The following is a 14520-nucleotide window of genomic DNA, read 5'->3' on the forward strand; positions in this document are numbered from 1 at the left end:
ATCATTGAAGCCAGCTATTACATGCAAAATCAATAGCTACATCAATATCTGAAAGGATATACATATCCTTTCCTTTAAACACCCATACTATCCATACAGACTACCACAAAGATTGTGTGTGGTGAAGTCCATTCTTGCCAAATTATCACAGCACTTTCATTTTCAACATTTTAACTTTGTGTTCCCAAGATTCTGATATTATACAGATAGCTTATGAACCAGTTCATTACAGCTGGGTATATGTTCACTTTTAATTTTCAGGGGGTGGGGAGGGGTCAGTTGGGGTACAGGATTGAGGAAGGAAGAAGGATGCATGCAGGGATAGCTAGCTACCATTTGACATTTTATATATATTTTTTTTTTCATTTTTCAAATTTGGTTCGTACTTGAGGGGACCTATTGTTGTGTTCTCTTCATGATCCCTGCAGCTAAAATGTGGTTAAAAGGCAGCTACAAGAGTTCAAATGTGTACAGTGTATATTTATATAGGTATATGGCCACAGGTGGCATATTACTAAAATCTATCCTCACAGACAATTTCATTCACTCTTCCAAGCTTCCCTCACCATAAAACCATTTTTTTCCCTTTTAGACCAACGTACTATTTGTCTGTACCTTATTAAATTGTATAGATTACTATTGGTTGTGCAATTCTTACCACTCTACCAAAAAGTCCTTGAATCACGTCCACTTGTATGTACTGTAGATAGAACACTCCTTAACACGTACGAAGCAATTCCGACTTGTGAGTGTGAAAAGTTAAAAAAAAAAACAGCAAAACATGCTTCTAACTACGTGCAAATTTGTGGGACACACAATTCAGAGAAGCCAGGCGACCTAACTAGGCCATCAAACGGCATGCCTTAGCTACAAAGCTACAGCACTGACATGAAAACCGCTTTCACGAGCCACATAGAGCACTGCATATCACGTACGAAATGTTACACACAGGACTAAACATCAAGCACGATGCAATGGTACTCACCCAGCGAAAACAACCCTCCAGAAAATGGACTACCCACTGCGAAAAACATCTACAACGACTTCTGATGATCGGAGAGGGGGAGGGGGAAAAGAAATGACCGCCGGGGGGCGCTAAGAAACGTAATCGCCGTCTACGTATATGATCTATCGAAACATCTACAACGTATCGGATGAAAAATCACAGAAGAGAGATCGGCATGCAAAAGTACGGTCAACTAACAGTGGACCCTTGATTCAACCTTACTCCTATTGGTCAAATTAACCCACGTACTCCGTCCCTATATGTACACCTGTTTTAGGCCGTGCAAAAGAGTGCTCAATCGAACACGAGCTGATTTGCATGGCTTTAAACCAATTAAGGATATGGGAGGGTTCGAGTGATATTGGGGGGGGGGGGAGGAGGGAGGGGGTGAATCCTGTTTTTTTTCGGGTCTCAAAAAATGACAGCCCTCGGATGTTGCATCACCCAATAGCTGACAGGTTATTTTTCTGTCTTGATGTTTCGTAACTTTTTCGTAATATCTGAGAACCCTGGTAACGAAATGCTACGTACGTCAAATACTGTGACACCTTGCCGGACGGGTTATAAATTATGGCATAACATATGAGACACAGTATTGGGCGATGTTTGGCAAGATCAACTCTAAAATGTTTCAATGTTTATAGCCTACAAGAATAGTTTACCAATGTTTTGATGTTAACCAAAAAAAGTTAATTTCTTCCAAAATTCTATTGAAACACAAATTTAGAAGAGGGAGAATGAGCATGTAGGAGGATATATAAGCTTTTCTTCTTTACAAAAGTTACCTGTCAAGGTTATTCACCATACCTCTTTTCTATCTCAACATTGCCGTGCATAGCTCTGTTCACTTCATTCCCAAATTTATGTAATATATCGATAAAACAGAATAACTAAGCCGTTGGCACAAGAATTTTGACAAAAGGAGAATTTGGGGCCAAATAAATTTAAGGTTAATGTATATAGGGTAGAGTCCCTGTCGATCTGATATACCTCACATTCTTTCGTTCTGCTTTGAACGAGATTTGAGGCAAAATATTTCAACGCTGTACCTTCGAACCGTACGACCCAAATCTGTAGAACCCATCTACGATCCAGCGTAGCTAACATAGAATTCATCAATACAGTATGCCACCGTTCGAGTTGCGTTCACAACTTAACATCAACACTTTTATATTGATCATAACCTCGTTGATACGTTCAAACTATCGTAACTTTCCGGGTTAGTCTTACCCGCCCCCCCCACCCCCCATGGATCAATTTGATCCCAGGCTCTTACCATATGACAGGTTAAAATACATATCATTTTTTTTTTCCATTTCCCTCTTCGAAACTGTTATTTAACCAACTTTATTCTCGGGTAATAAATGCAAGTTCCAAAATCCCCAATCGATTCTCGGGATCGCCACAGAGAAAGAAAAAAAAGTTTTGAATACGAAGGAAGGTAAATAACACATATTACAGCTCTTGGCAATGCTTAACATACATACATGTACCAAACTTCAAAGAGAGAGAGAGATAGATGATATGTCACTGCTGTTCGACATATAAATGTACGCAGTTTCAACACAATGAGGATGAATATGGCTGCATTGCAGTGAAAAATGTTTACTTTTGTGTAATGTGAAAAAACAAAGAAGAAAACTTGGGCTTCTTTAGCAGCAGATGACAATTTTAGACAAAACGAAACAATTAAAACAAAACTCGGAATGTACAAAACTGCTACAAACAGCAGAGGAAATGGGGGGAATTGTGTTCGGATAGTTGAAACCAGAAACGGTTGTCAAACTTAATTTTGCACCTTGCTAAGACATTTGTCAAGGTTATATATTTGATAATCCGAAACTAGGACTTTTGGGGATCACGTACCACCGATGGATTGGATTAGATTAGATGAAATTGGATTAGTCTGGATTGGATTAGACCAATCTAAAGTACAGATCTATAGGATTTTAATTGTATCCCTGAAGTCAAGGGATCAAATATTAACATTTGTAAACATCTTTTCTCTTTGAAAATGCACAATTTAATAGTTCTGCAAATTGTACAGTTTAACAGTATTTTGAAGTAGCATTCACTACGCATGTCCAAATCAGTGACCAACCAAGAATCGATGTACAGAAAATTTGTTGACGATCGAACGACTAAATTCGACAAATTTCTTTTTGCTTCCTTAGGTTAAACATTGACGATACCTACGGTATTTATTTCCCATCAAAAACACACCCCCCTTTCCCCCCCACCCCGAAAAAAAGAGGATAATTTATCAGATCTTCTTTCCTACAACATTATAAACTCTATTTCCTTAAAAGAATTGATAATTTTCCTTTAATTTGGTTTTAAAGTTGAACGTAATTGTCAACAATTGTAAGAGTCACTCAGATATGATGTGCATTAACATGCAAATTCTATATACACACACTTAGAAAATAATCTAGATCATTCTTTCGTGCAATCAAATGTTTTCTGGACAAATGTATTGTATCCATCTTCTACTTTTCTCTAAAAAACTCTCTGATGAAAGGAAAGAATCTGACGAGAAAGCAATCTCTTGACCGCTATCGGCTAGCTATCAGCCAGTAAAACACACGTTTATAATACTCACTGCATTATGACCACACATGAAATATAGTCACTGTTTGGTGTATATGTACAGCACAGAGTATTACACACGCATATATATAATATATATATGAATAGTGTCGACGTTTTTTCATGCATTTATGTCTCAAACTGTGTTGCATTTTATCTGTTCAAACAGAAGATTTGAAACTAATTGTGACAAACTTTCTGCTGGGCACTTTTCTGACCCATTCTAATCAGGTCTAAGGTTACTTAAAGGTAACATTTCATCAGTGCACACTGCTTGCTTAAATATTATTATACCCACAACAGGTAAACTAGTCACACTTCAGAGAAGGTACAGCCGAGGAAACGTTTATACAATCGAGCTAAATTCAGATGTTTTTACATAAAATTATACCGACTATATACTGCCTGTGCGCAGAACTGGTGACATTTAATTGCCACACTCAATATGAGTTAAGGAAAAAGGATTATGTGTCAATGGCAAAAAAAAATATGGTTGATGTTCACATTATGAATTTTTGCAGTTGGCTAAGTCCCTTGCATGAATTTCACCACTGACATGTTACCATGACGACAAGAAATGACGTTCTGTGATTTCAAAGCATGAATTTTATTTTTTTTATTTCGAGCGAATTTATTGGAGATTATGACCAACCAGCTATCACCACTAAATGAACTTTTCAGAGACGTGAAGAGAATCTTCTACCCCCCACACCTTTCCCTGCATTCCCCCATCCCCTGCCCCCCCCCCACTCGCCCTCCTTATTCCAAACTGTGAGTACTTTGCATTTCTGCTTAAATTTCATTAGCCAATCAGAACACCAAAAGAAAGTAACATTTCATTACCAAATAAGCTTTCAGGTTATATATGCAAATTTATGCTGATTTCTGCTGATTACGTTTTTAAAAAATTTTACATCTATTTTGCTTTCCTAAATTTATGCATTACTTATGCAACTACGAACTCATGGATATTTATGTGCAAACATAAATATTCATGTCTGCATGTCTGTATTAATGTTTTTGTGGTTCATAAATGTCCATCAAGTGCATTTTCTATCTATAAGAGAACTTTCATTTCCTCCATTATTGAGTAAATATTATAATTATAAGTATGTATGTTACTTGATAAAAAATTGTAAATGTCAATATGTGATTGCTCATGTGTTTGCGTTGAAATTCTTGAGAAAACGTTTTGGTTACCTTGTGCTCGAGTCCTTCGGCCTGTTCAACAGAACAAACCATTTTCGAAAAATGTTAATGAAATTATGTTATTTGTTATTTGACCTTTCACCTTGAAGGCTTGACCTTTCACCCTTAGGCACTAGTTATTAAATTAATCTACACTAATTTGCACCATACAGCCTCAAAATGTTTTGTGTCGAGGCGTGACCGAGCAAGCTAGGCCAGGGGGGTCGCTTTGAATACCCCCCTAGTTTTTGTGCCGTGGAAGACTTTTGCGAAAGACTTCTGTGACATTTTTTGCACCGTTTGTGGAGCTGAGAAAAGAAATAAGCATTTGTAGAAGCAACAAATTACACAAGCAAAACGCAAAAAAAAAAAATTCAAAATGAAATACGTGGTCATAGAGGGCAGCATTCCACACGTTACCTTTCTCCTTTCTCTCAAACGCACGTATGCGGTCTGAGAGACGCAAAGGACCACCATGTGCCGGTCGGACATGTGAAACTTTTTCTTCGGGATAAGGATAAGAGAGGAAGAGACTCGTTAACTTTTAAATTCTAGGTTTCTAGGTTACTAAACTAGGTCAAACATGCAAAATTGTCAACAAAAATAAGAAAGAAAAAATTAAAATATAAAAAATTAAAAATTGTATACACTTTGAAAGCAATAAATAATAATCTCAAATTACATTTATATGTTTTGATATTTTCACCAGTAAAGAGTGGTGGTCCCTTTTGGCAATCAGCCTTGGTGTCTCCTTTTGAAAATCCTGCGGGACCACATGTACTAGCTTTGTACTAGCCCTGTATATGGCACTACATACAATGAAACTAACGTTGACTTAAAATACCCACCAGTTGACCTACAGTAACACATAATTTATAAGGTGCAGAGGTCTCACAAGTTTTTTTTTTAGGGGTATTGTCCGGCAACTTACACCTCAGACTAACGTGGACAACTTGATTAAATCGATGTCCGACAACGACTTTCTTTTGCAACTCCTAACTGCTGATATTTGTATGATCGGCATTTGATCGATAAATTACCTAATCGTTTCGAGTATTTTAACCTCTCTCAATCCTAATTCAACTTTACTTTTCTGGGTTTTTTTGGGCAAACTCTGAGAACCAATTTTTTGGAAAACTTCTTATCAAAATCTATTTCCTGATTATACAGGAAATGGGAGGAATAAAGAACAGGTTCAAACTGAAAGCAAAATAAGATCAAAGGTTCAACAACAATAAAATTGTGGTTATAATGTCAATGAAGTCTGGTTTCTGGAAATTGCTTGTGTGTAAATTTTTGGGGGGTTACCTCACTGTTCAAATAGATATGCCACTCTCTTACATAAAAATCCAAGTTCTTGAATGAAACACATGAAACACTTATCCATTATCTATTTCTTATGTGCTGGTTTATAACTTCAATCTATCTCTTTGTCACATAATTAGCTCATCTTAAATATTATTATTTGAGCAAACATAATTTTAATAAATCTCTAGAATTTAAGCACAAAAGAAGAAAAAACAGAAAAAAAATGGAGGAAAAATTTTTAAAATGGGGGGGAAAAAGGGAATTTTTTTTTGTTTTTTTGGGGGGAAGAAAATAATTCCCACATTTCTTACATATCATTAAGTGTGACGAAATCCAGAGAATATGTTGAAGTTGATAGCTTTAAAATTCTCGGTTTTATTTTTATTTGGTTTTATTCATCAGCATAAGGTAACACAGGAATCTACATAGCAAAGCAAAATGCTGTGCAATAAAAGCCAATTTGTGACTCAAAAGTACCTACATATGGGCAGTTCTGTTTTTTCGTTTTTTTGTTCTTTACAGAGAAAACTAACATTATCTGATTATCAATATATTTATGACTGCAAAATTGCTAAACGAAATATCATCCTTAAATATTTCCATATATTATGTCATGTAATTTTTAAATTTTGGGTGGTTTTGGTCTTAATCTATATGACGTGTGCAGAATTGTATCTTTTCGGTGAATCCAAATTTTCACACTCAGTTCACAGAGCACTACTGGAGCAACGCCTTTAAAGGTGTTAAAGTTGACAAAATATTTTGAACGACTTTAGATAGATGGGACGTCAAAGTTTTTTCATCTGATCCACCTGCATCCAATCAAAGGACAGGACAAAACAATTTTGAGGGTCTGTAACCAAGGTAACTTATAACACGTGATAGTAATTAAATTGTCAATTTACTACAACTTAAACGTAAAAAAGATGTTTTCGTCATTTTCGTCAATTTTCCAACGTCCATTGTTTCATATCTCACCTCCTTAAAGGGACTAAGTTTAGGAAAACAATGGTTGAGAGGGTGGGAAGGGTGTAAAAATGTTTAGAAAAACACTCTGATTTTAGACAGATTCCCCTTTGACACCTGCCATCTAATGAATACTGACACTAAAACCCCCCCAAAAAAACACCAACAAAAAAACAAGAAAAATACTTCATATCATTAGCCCAAGAAAAAACATAAATTGAATAATTTGTGCAGTTGTTTCGCATTAGGTGGACATTGGTGGCATTTTGGATGACTCGTTGCCAAGGTTACCTATCACTTTTTTAAAAACCCCAAGAAAGGTGCTGATGAGCTTGCACGTGATTTGGTTTGCCCCATTGTTTTATATCGTATTGTATTATCGAACTCAAAACTCATCGAATCAGATATCGTCCACGACGTGGAAACAAAAAGATCTCGTTCTCATTAGGAATGTACAGAACTAACATCTTCCCCATCTGCGCCTAAAATAAAATACAAGAAAAACTGACGATTCGGTGGCGGTATTTTTATTACCGCACCGATGATCCAGCACGTTGGCGACGAAATCGATCTACACCGGTGAGAACAGGAACGAGTCATCCCGGCTGAAGAATGAGACTACCTGTAATGAGTGTTATTAACAACTTTTAGAAGATATTTTTAAAAACTGGTTTAAAGAGCTTCTTACCTTTTTGGTCTTGTTGTGGTGGTTCCTCAGTTTTGGGTTCCTCTACTACCTCATCCCGTTGTTTCTCTCCCAGTGTTAACTCAATTGCTACATTGCCCTCCTCCTCCACATCTTTATTCTCCACGCTTATATTCACCAAATCGCCATTCTCCTCGGTGATGATGATATCCTGTTTGACCTCTTCTGGCTGTTCCTCTTGCTGTTCCTCTTGCTGTTCCTCTTGCTGTTCCTCTTGCTGTTCCTCTTGTGGTTCTTCTTCTTTTTCTTCTGTCTTTTTCTCAACCTCTTCTTCCTCCTCCTCCTCCTCCTCCATCTCCATCTTGTCCGCCTCCTCTTCAACTTTCTCTTCTTTTTCTTCTTCTTCTTCTTCTTCTTCCTCTGTTACTGCTGTTGCCTTCTCTTCCTCAGACGGCCACTGGATCGAGACGCCAGCCTCCACGCCGCCGACCTTGACCTCCGCGATCGCTTCCTCGGCCACCGGTTCGCCCTCCGGTTCTTCGGCCTCGACCCCGTTCTCCGACGGTTCGAGGTCCTCCTCGCCCTGGTTCAGGATGTCGGCCAGCTCGTCGAGGTCGACCTTCTCCCTGGTCGGGGTGCACTCGTCGCTGGCGACGTTCTCGGCGACGATGTCCTCCTGCACCTCGATGTCCAGGTCTGCATTCCCCTCCCCCGCGATGATGACGAAGCCCTCACCGTCATTGGACTGGCGGGCGATATCGGCGTCTGACATGACGAAGTCTCGAAGAGCCTGCGAAAGGATGGAAGTAAGTCCCAGGGTAAATAATGCCATGTACTACCAACAACAACAAAACACCAATCAACACCATTAAGTCCCAGGGTAAATAATGCCATGTACCAACAACAACAAAACACCAATCAACAACAACAACTCTCCATTCAAAGAAAAGTTACACACGCGTATCCAAACATCTGCAATTTTTTTGTTTTGTTTTCCCTTAAATAAAGCAACACAGGTCTTCTCAAAATGAAGGACAAAAATAACTGCCAAACAAATCTATAATGCATGAAGAGAGTTTCATTAAACCAGAAAGTACTACCCCCAACCCTTCTGTCTACCAAACTAGGGAAAAAAGTATTCCACAATACAGACAAACGGTATAATAACAGTGTAATGAAAGCAATAAACAGATATGGTACTACCACTGCTAGAATGAGTGACGTATATATGAACCTGTTAGCACTACAGCACACGAACGGTCGTTAATACGATGACTGTTACTGTAAGCTGCACACTGCAAGAGAACTTCCCGTGCAGTCTCGTACCTATCAGCTAACCTACCGATTGACAGTACAGTACAGGTGACACTCGATTTGACAGGATAAACTAAAATCTGATTTGGGTTTCAAAAACTCTCTACTAATCGCTGAACTCCAACCGAATCTCATCCAACGACGTACGTTCTGAATTCGTTGCAGTGTTATAGCAACGGACGGTCGGGACTTCCACCTAGAGAGAGGAAACGCGTGACCGCTCTGATCGACATGGGAAATGGGTGAATCTGCCTGGTTTTTCCTGTTTGACATATATACATTCAGAGCCAATAGCAGGAGGCCTGGCTTCCTGGAAGATCAGCAGTTTATATTTATATTTAAACATATATGCCAGTGAAATGGTTACCAAATGTGACTGCTGGGCGTACGTGGAAAAGGGTGGAAACGGGTTTCTGATAACGGCTTTTTTGGGTAATGTGTAGATTAGCGATCAGGAAACATGAATATTCAACAGGGTGGCTTCCTGGAAGCTCAGCAGTTTATATTTATATATCAACATATATGCCAGTGAAATGGTTATCAAATGTGACTGCTGGGCGTACGTGGAAAAGGGTGGAAACGGGTTTCTGATAACGGCTTTTTTGGGTAATGTGTAGATTAGCGATCAGGAAACATGAATATTCAACGGGGTGGAGATTGTTCCTTATTACTATGAACAGACTGGTACATCTTTGGCTAAAGTTGCAAACTTGTGTAAGAAGCAATAGTTATGACTATGTGTGTCGACGATCCCAGTGCCAGTCACTCACTCGCCCTACTCGCACACCCCTACCACCAAATGGTTAAAGCTCAGGGCAAAAAGTATGTTGTTGGTTTTTTTCTCCCTCCAGTAATTAGTAGTGGATGCATAATTTAACAAACCAGTACTAAATAGATATGAAAATCTGAAAAGCCCTGGTCAAATTAATCTTAAAGCAGGACATACATGCTAAATGACTTGACTAAAAAAACTTTCAAATACTTTGTTTGAAATCCATACGATTCGTGCTGCTGTAAAAAATCCACCCACAGTGTCAAATGAATGACACGCTTAATAGATAAATACTTGTGGTAGTTATGAATTCATCAGATTAATTACAAATAGTTTACTAATTCGCTTCCTGGAGACGGTCGAATGAGTTTGGTGGATAGGACATGGTGGAGCGAGGGTATATCTTACACCTTATTTATAATGTAACTGTATCTGATCAATTGCAGTTGCATTCACAGAGGGCTTGTATCGGTATGCTTGCCTCCTTCTTGCCCTTCCCCCCCCCCCACGCATTGATGCTCCTGATTTTATGACAATTGCAATACAATGCACGTACGATTGACGTTAACAGACATGACAGACGCTATGTAATTAACACAATATATACAGTCTTTGTCTCTAACATGGAAGCCACAAAATCTGTACTTCATCCCTACAGTATTTCATGCCATCCCTAGTAAATAACCCACTCTCCCCCCCCTCTTCATCCCCAACCCCTTCCAGATTAACAGGAAGGAATTAACGGTATCCTTACAAACTTCTCTTGTTTCGTGAAGTTTTGAAGTAGGAATTCACTTCTCTCGTATAAATACAGAATGCTGTCACTTGACATTAAAATAGAGAGTCATAACCCCCACCAATCCACCTCCCCCACCCTTCGCCCCCCCCCTCCTGTCCTCTTTATCAAACTATCCCCAAACTGCACACATTGCATCCCAACCAAAACATATCGACTAGTTACCTAAACTTTTTGCAATGTTTACATACAATAAATTGGTTGAGTTAGTTTATTACATACCTCTTTTATTAGTAGAGCCATATCCATGCCAGAAAGAAAATAATTTTCTGAGGAATTAATTACTGTGAGATAAACGGATTCTACTTAAACCACTTTACGGTAGGAATCCTTTTGATAATCACAAAGCAATGGCACACTATTGGTATATAACAGCACAGTATGGAAGGCTACAGTATAGGCTCACAGGCTCATCGCTGCTATGTTCAGCAAAGTCAAAATAACATTCATCAGCAAAATTGACTGCTCAGTTAATTGGCTTATTTTCAAGTCTATCAGAAGAAAACCTTCCTGATCCTTTCTTGTCGCCCGAGAAAAGTTTCGAGTACGAAAATCGATACAAGGTGGCATCTCTAATGGAAGGAACAAATTATTTTTATCACAATTCGGACCGCAAGAAAAGTATATCGGCACTTGAGAATATAAAAAAAATATTAAAAATTTTGAAATGTCAAATTCAAGAATAAATGTCTCCTAATTCCATTCCAAATAAAACATGATTCCCCCCAAAAATGGGGAAACTTTCACGAGAGAAGTACAAAAGTTTGTTCCTATCAGAGACATATCAGGCGAGGAAAATGGAGACGCACAGTTATAGAGAAAACATAGTAAATCTCGCACATAAAGTTCCAATGTAATGATCCCTTGTGCTGTACTGTACGTCTGCAACACCATTGAGACTATCACTATCAAAAGACTTAGGTTTCCGTTTTATTCTTAAATACTTTCCGTTCAGAAAAGTTTCCACTCGTTCGTCATGACTTCTAAGTTTCTTTTGAATACTATTAATTAAGACAACAGCACAAAAATACAGAGTTCTTTTAATGATATAGTCAAATATATTCCAGCAGTCAAAAGTTAAGACACCACCCTGTCAGATTGGCTCTGGGATGTGTGTTAACGGTACGGGTGCAAGTACTGAAACTTCCAGAATTATACTAGCTTCTCCAAAAAACAAAAACAACGACAGTCGAAAAAGGGAGTGGTGATGGTAGAAACATCACGTGCAGTATTTTGGATGATGATGATGATGATGCTAGGGAATTGTCATACAAACTTCCTACCAGTAACTCTCCGGCCATTAAAGGATGGTATATATTGATGCTATCCTGGTAGCTGTACGTACGACACAGAATTGACGATAGTTTCTGAACAGAGACTTTCTGTCTGGTGTTTCAGATGAGATAAAGAATATATACAGAATGTCGTGAAAGTACTGGCAGCTCACCGACTCCGTTCAAGAGTGTAAGATTGCCATCGACATTGTAGTCTATATAATTACTGTATGTGCTACTGCACTGCAGACCTGTTGAATGTGGGTATAATGTTCACATGCCTGCGTGAGTAGAAACTACAGTAGAGTCTGGGCTTTATACAGTGTATCGAGTACAGCTGGGCTCTACGCCCGAGTTACGAGCAATAGTTGCATCGGTATATCTATCTAGATACTGGATTTCTTCAGGTACAATATGTGAGTACAGATCCCCGAGTATCATATGAGTACAAATCCATGAGTACCATATATGAGTACAGATTCATGAGTACCATATGAGTACAAATCCATGAGTACCATATATGAGTACAGATTCATGAGTACCATATGAGTACAAATCCATGAGTACCATATATGAGTACAAATCCATGAGTACCATATATGAGTACAGATTCATGAGTACCATATGAGTACAAATCCATGAGTACCATATATGAGTACAGATTCATGAGTACCATATGGGTACAAATCCATGAGTACCATATATGAGTACAAATCCATGAGTACCATATATGAGTACAGATTCATGAGTACCATATGAGTACAAATCCATGAGTACCATATATGAGTACAAATCCATGAGTACCATATATGAGTACAGATTCATGAGTACCATATGAGTACAAATCCATGAGTACCATATATGAGTACAGATTCATGAGTACCATATGGGTACAAATCCATGAGTACCATATATGAGTACAAATCCATGAGTACCATATATGAGTACAGATTCATGAGTACCATATGAGTACAAATCCATGAGTACCATATATGAGTACAGATCCACAATGGCGAGGATGAAGACATGCTGACTACTGTATGCTAGATGGCATATGAACTCACTTCAGGTCTCAGATACAGTGCTTAAGTATGATGGCATACACGTCTTCTATACAGTACTTAAGTATGATGGCATATGAACTCACTATACACATCTTCTATACAGTACTTAAGTATGATGGCATATATATGAACTCACTATAAACGTCTTCTGTACAGTGCTTAAGTATGATGGCATATACAGTACTCGCTATATACACGCCTTCTATACAGTACTTAAGTTTGATGGCACATATATGAACTCACTTGTTACACAGTGTCTCATGTGTAAAAGTAAGTTGGCCTGACGTTTCGATCCTAGCAGGATCTTCTTCAGAGGCTAATTGAAGTGTCTTCTATACTTAAGTATTTACCATTACTGTGTAGGGCTTCATGTCTTCGATACTGTACTTAAGTATGATGGCATATATATGAACTCACTAGTTTCACATTGTGTTCTATACAGTACTTTAGTATGTACATGTACCATTACTGTGTCTACAGGGCATTGACGGTGGTATACAGTGTGACTAGTTTTAGCAGAGCTTTGATCCATATCCTAGCTACCACAACAAATTTGCCTACCATTTTAACTACAAAAGGTAATCAAAACAATTAATGAATGTTGACGGTAGTCAGTAGATATTGTACGTACACATATAGAGGTCTACATGTGATATACATAGATATAAGAGAGACAAGACAAGCCTGTAACCTTTTAAATATATAGCCATTCCTAGAAGGGTAGATTAATTATATGAATGCACCCTACACTATAGGAAAGCAAGGTTATTCATTTCAAGTGCTGATGTTATATCCTCGGACTGTGTTTGTTACACCTTGTGTTCACACACATTATAATAGCTGTGAACGATTCAAGTAGTCATGAACATGTATACTCACACATATACAGATCTCTATAATGTGTAACAGTATAAATGGGTCTTACAGTTTTGAAAAGCTTTCAGTGCATACTTCCACGGCAAACACAACATATGTGGCAGTGTATAACAGTTAGCTGTGTACAGTGGAATATGTGAAGATAGCTCTGGTAAATAGGTACAGTATATTGCAATTGACAGTTTGTTTTTTGTTTTGTTTTCATGGAAGGAGATTTGTCTCATACACCCACAAAAATTGTATTTAACAAGAGTAGGTTGAAAGGTTCACGACACATTTATAGTCACAGCTGCTGTCAGATGTGAACGACCCTGGAGAAAACTGTATATAACATTATGTTACAGTTGTAGATCTCTGTCTGTCAGACTGTGTCACAAACCAATAAATTTTCAATTTTGTCTTTATATTTTGCTAGTCTTCAAGGCTCTTCTATCCATGGTTCAAATTCGACAGTATTGGATAAAGTCAATCACGCATGAGCACTTGGCATGTACAGACCCATCCATAATTCATTCCATAACACTCAATCTGTCTGTGCTTGCATGGTACCAGCATAAACATCAGCTCAGCTTTCAGATATTTATATCAAGCAGAAAGCTACCTGTTCCATAAAATAAAATTAAAAACTGGGTACAGGATTTAAAGGGTGTGAAGACTCACGCACAAAGAAACTTCTCATGCTGGTAATCTGACCGAGTTTCGAATGAGGTGTAACAGAAGT

General features: G+C 38.1%; 1 protein-coding gene across 4 annotated transcripts in view; it reads right to left on the reverse strand.

Moving 5' to 3' along the window:
* LOC139983171 (uncharacterized) overlaps window positions 1–14520 on the reverse strand; it is an 86341-nt gene that overhangs the window by 65819 nt on the left and 6002 nt on the right. For 3 of the 4 annotated variants that reach the window (XM_071996551.1, XM_071996549.1, XM_071996552.1), the window contains exons 2-3: window positions 7746–8493; window positions 5204–5287 (exon numbers count right to left, since the gene is read on the reverse strand). In XM_071996551.1, the coding sequence (XP_071852652.1) occupies window positions 5204–5287; window positions 7746–8493 (832 nt within the window). The remainder of the gene's footprint in view (window positions 1–5203; window positions 5288–7745; window positions 8494–14520) is intronic. The other variant, XM_071996550.1, reaches the window with a different exon arrangement.

This window comes from Apostichopus japonicus, chromosome 16, assembly GCF_037975245.1.
Source record: "Apostichopus japonicus isolate 1M-3 chromosome 16, ASM3797524v1, whole genome shotgun sequence".
Lineage (NCBI taxonomy): Eukaryota > Metazoa > Echinodermata > Holothuroidea > Aspidochirotida > Stichopodidae > Apostichopus > Apostichopus japonicus.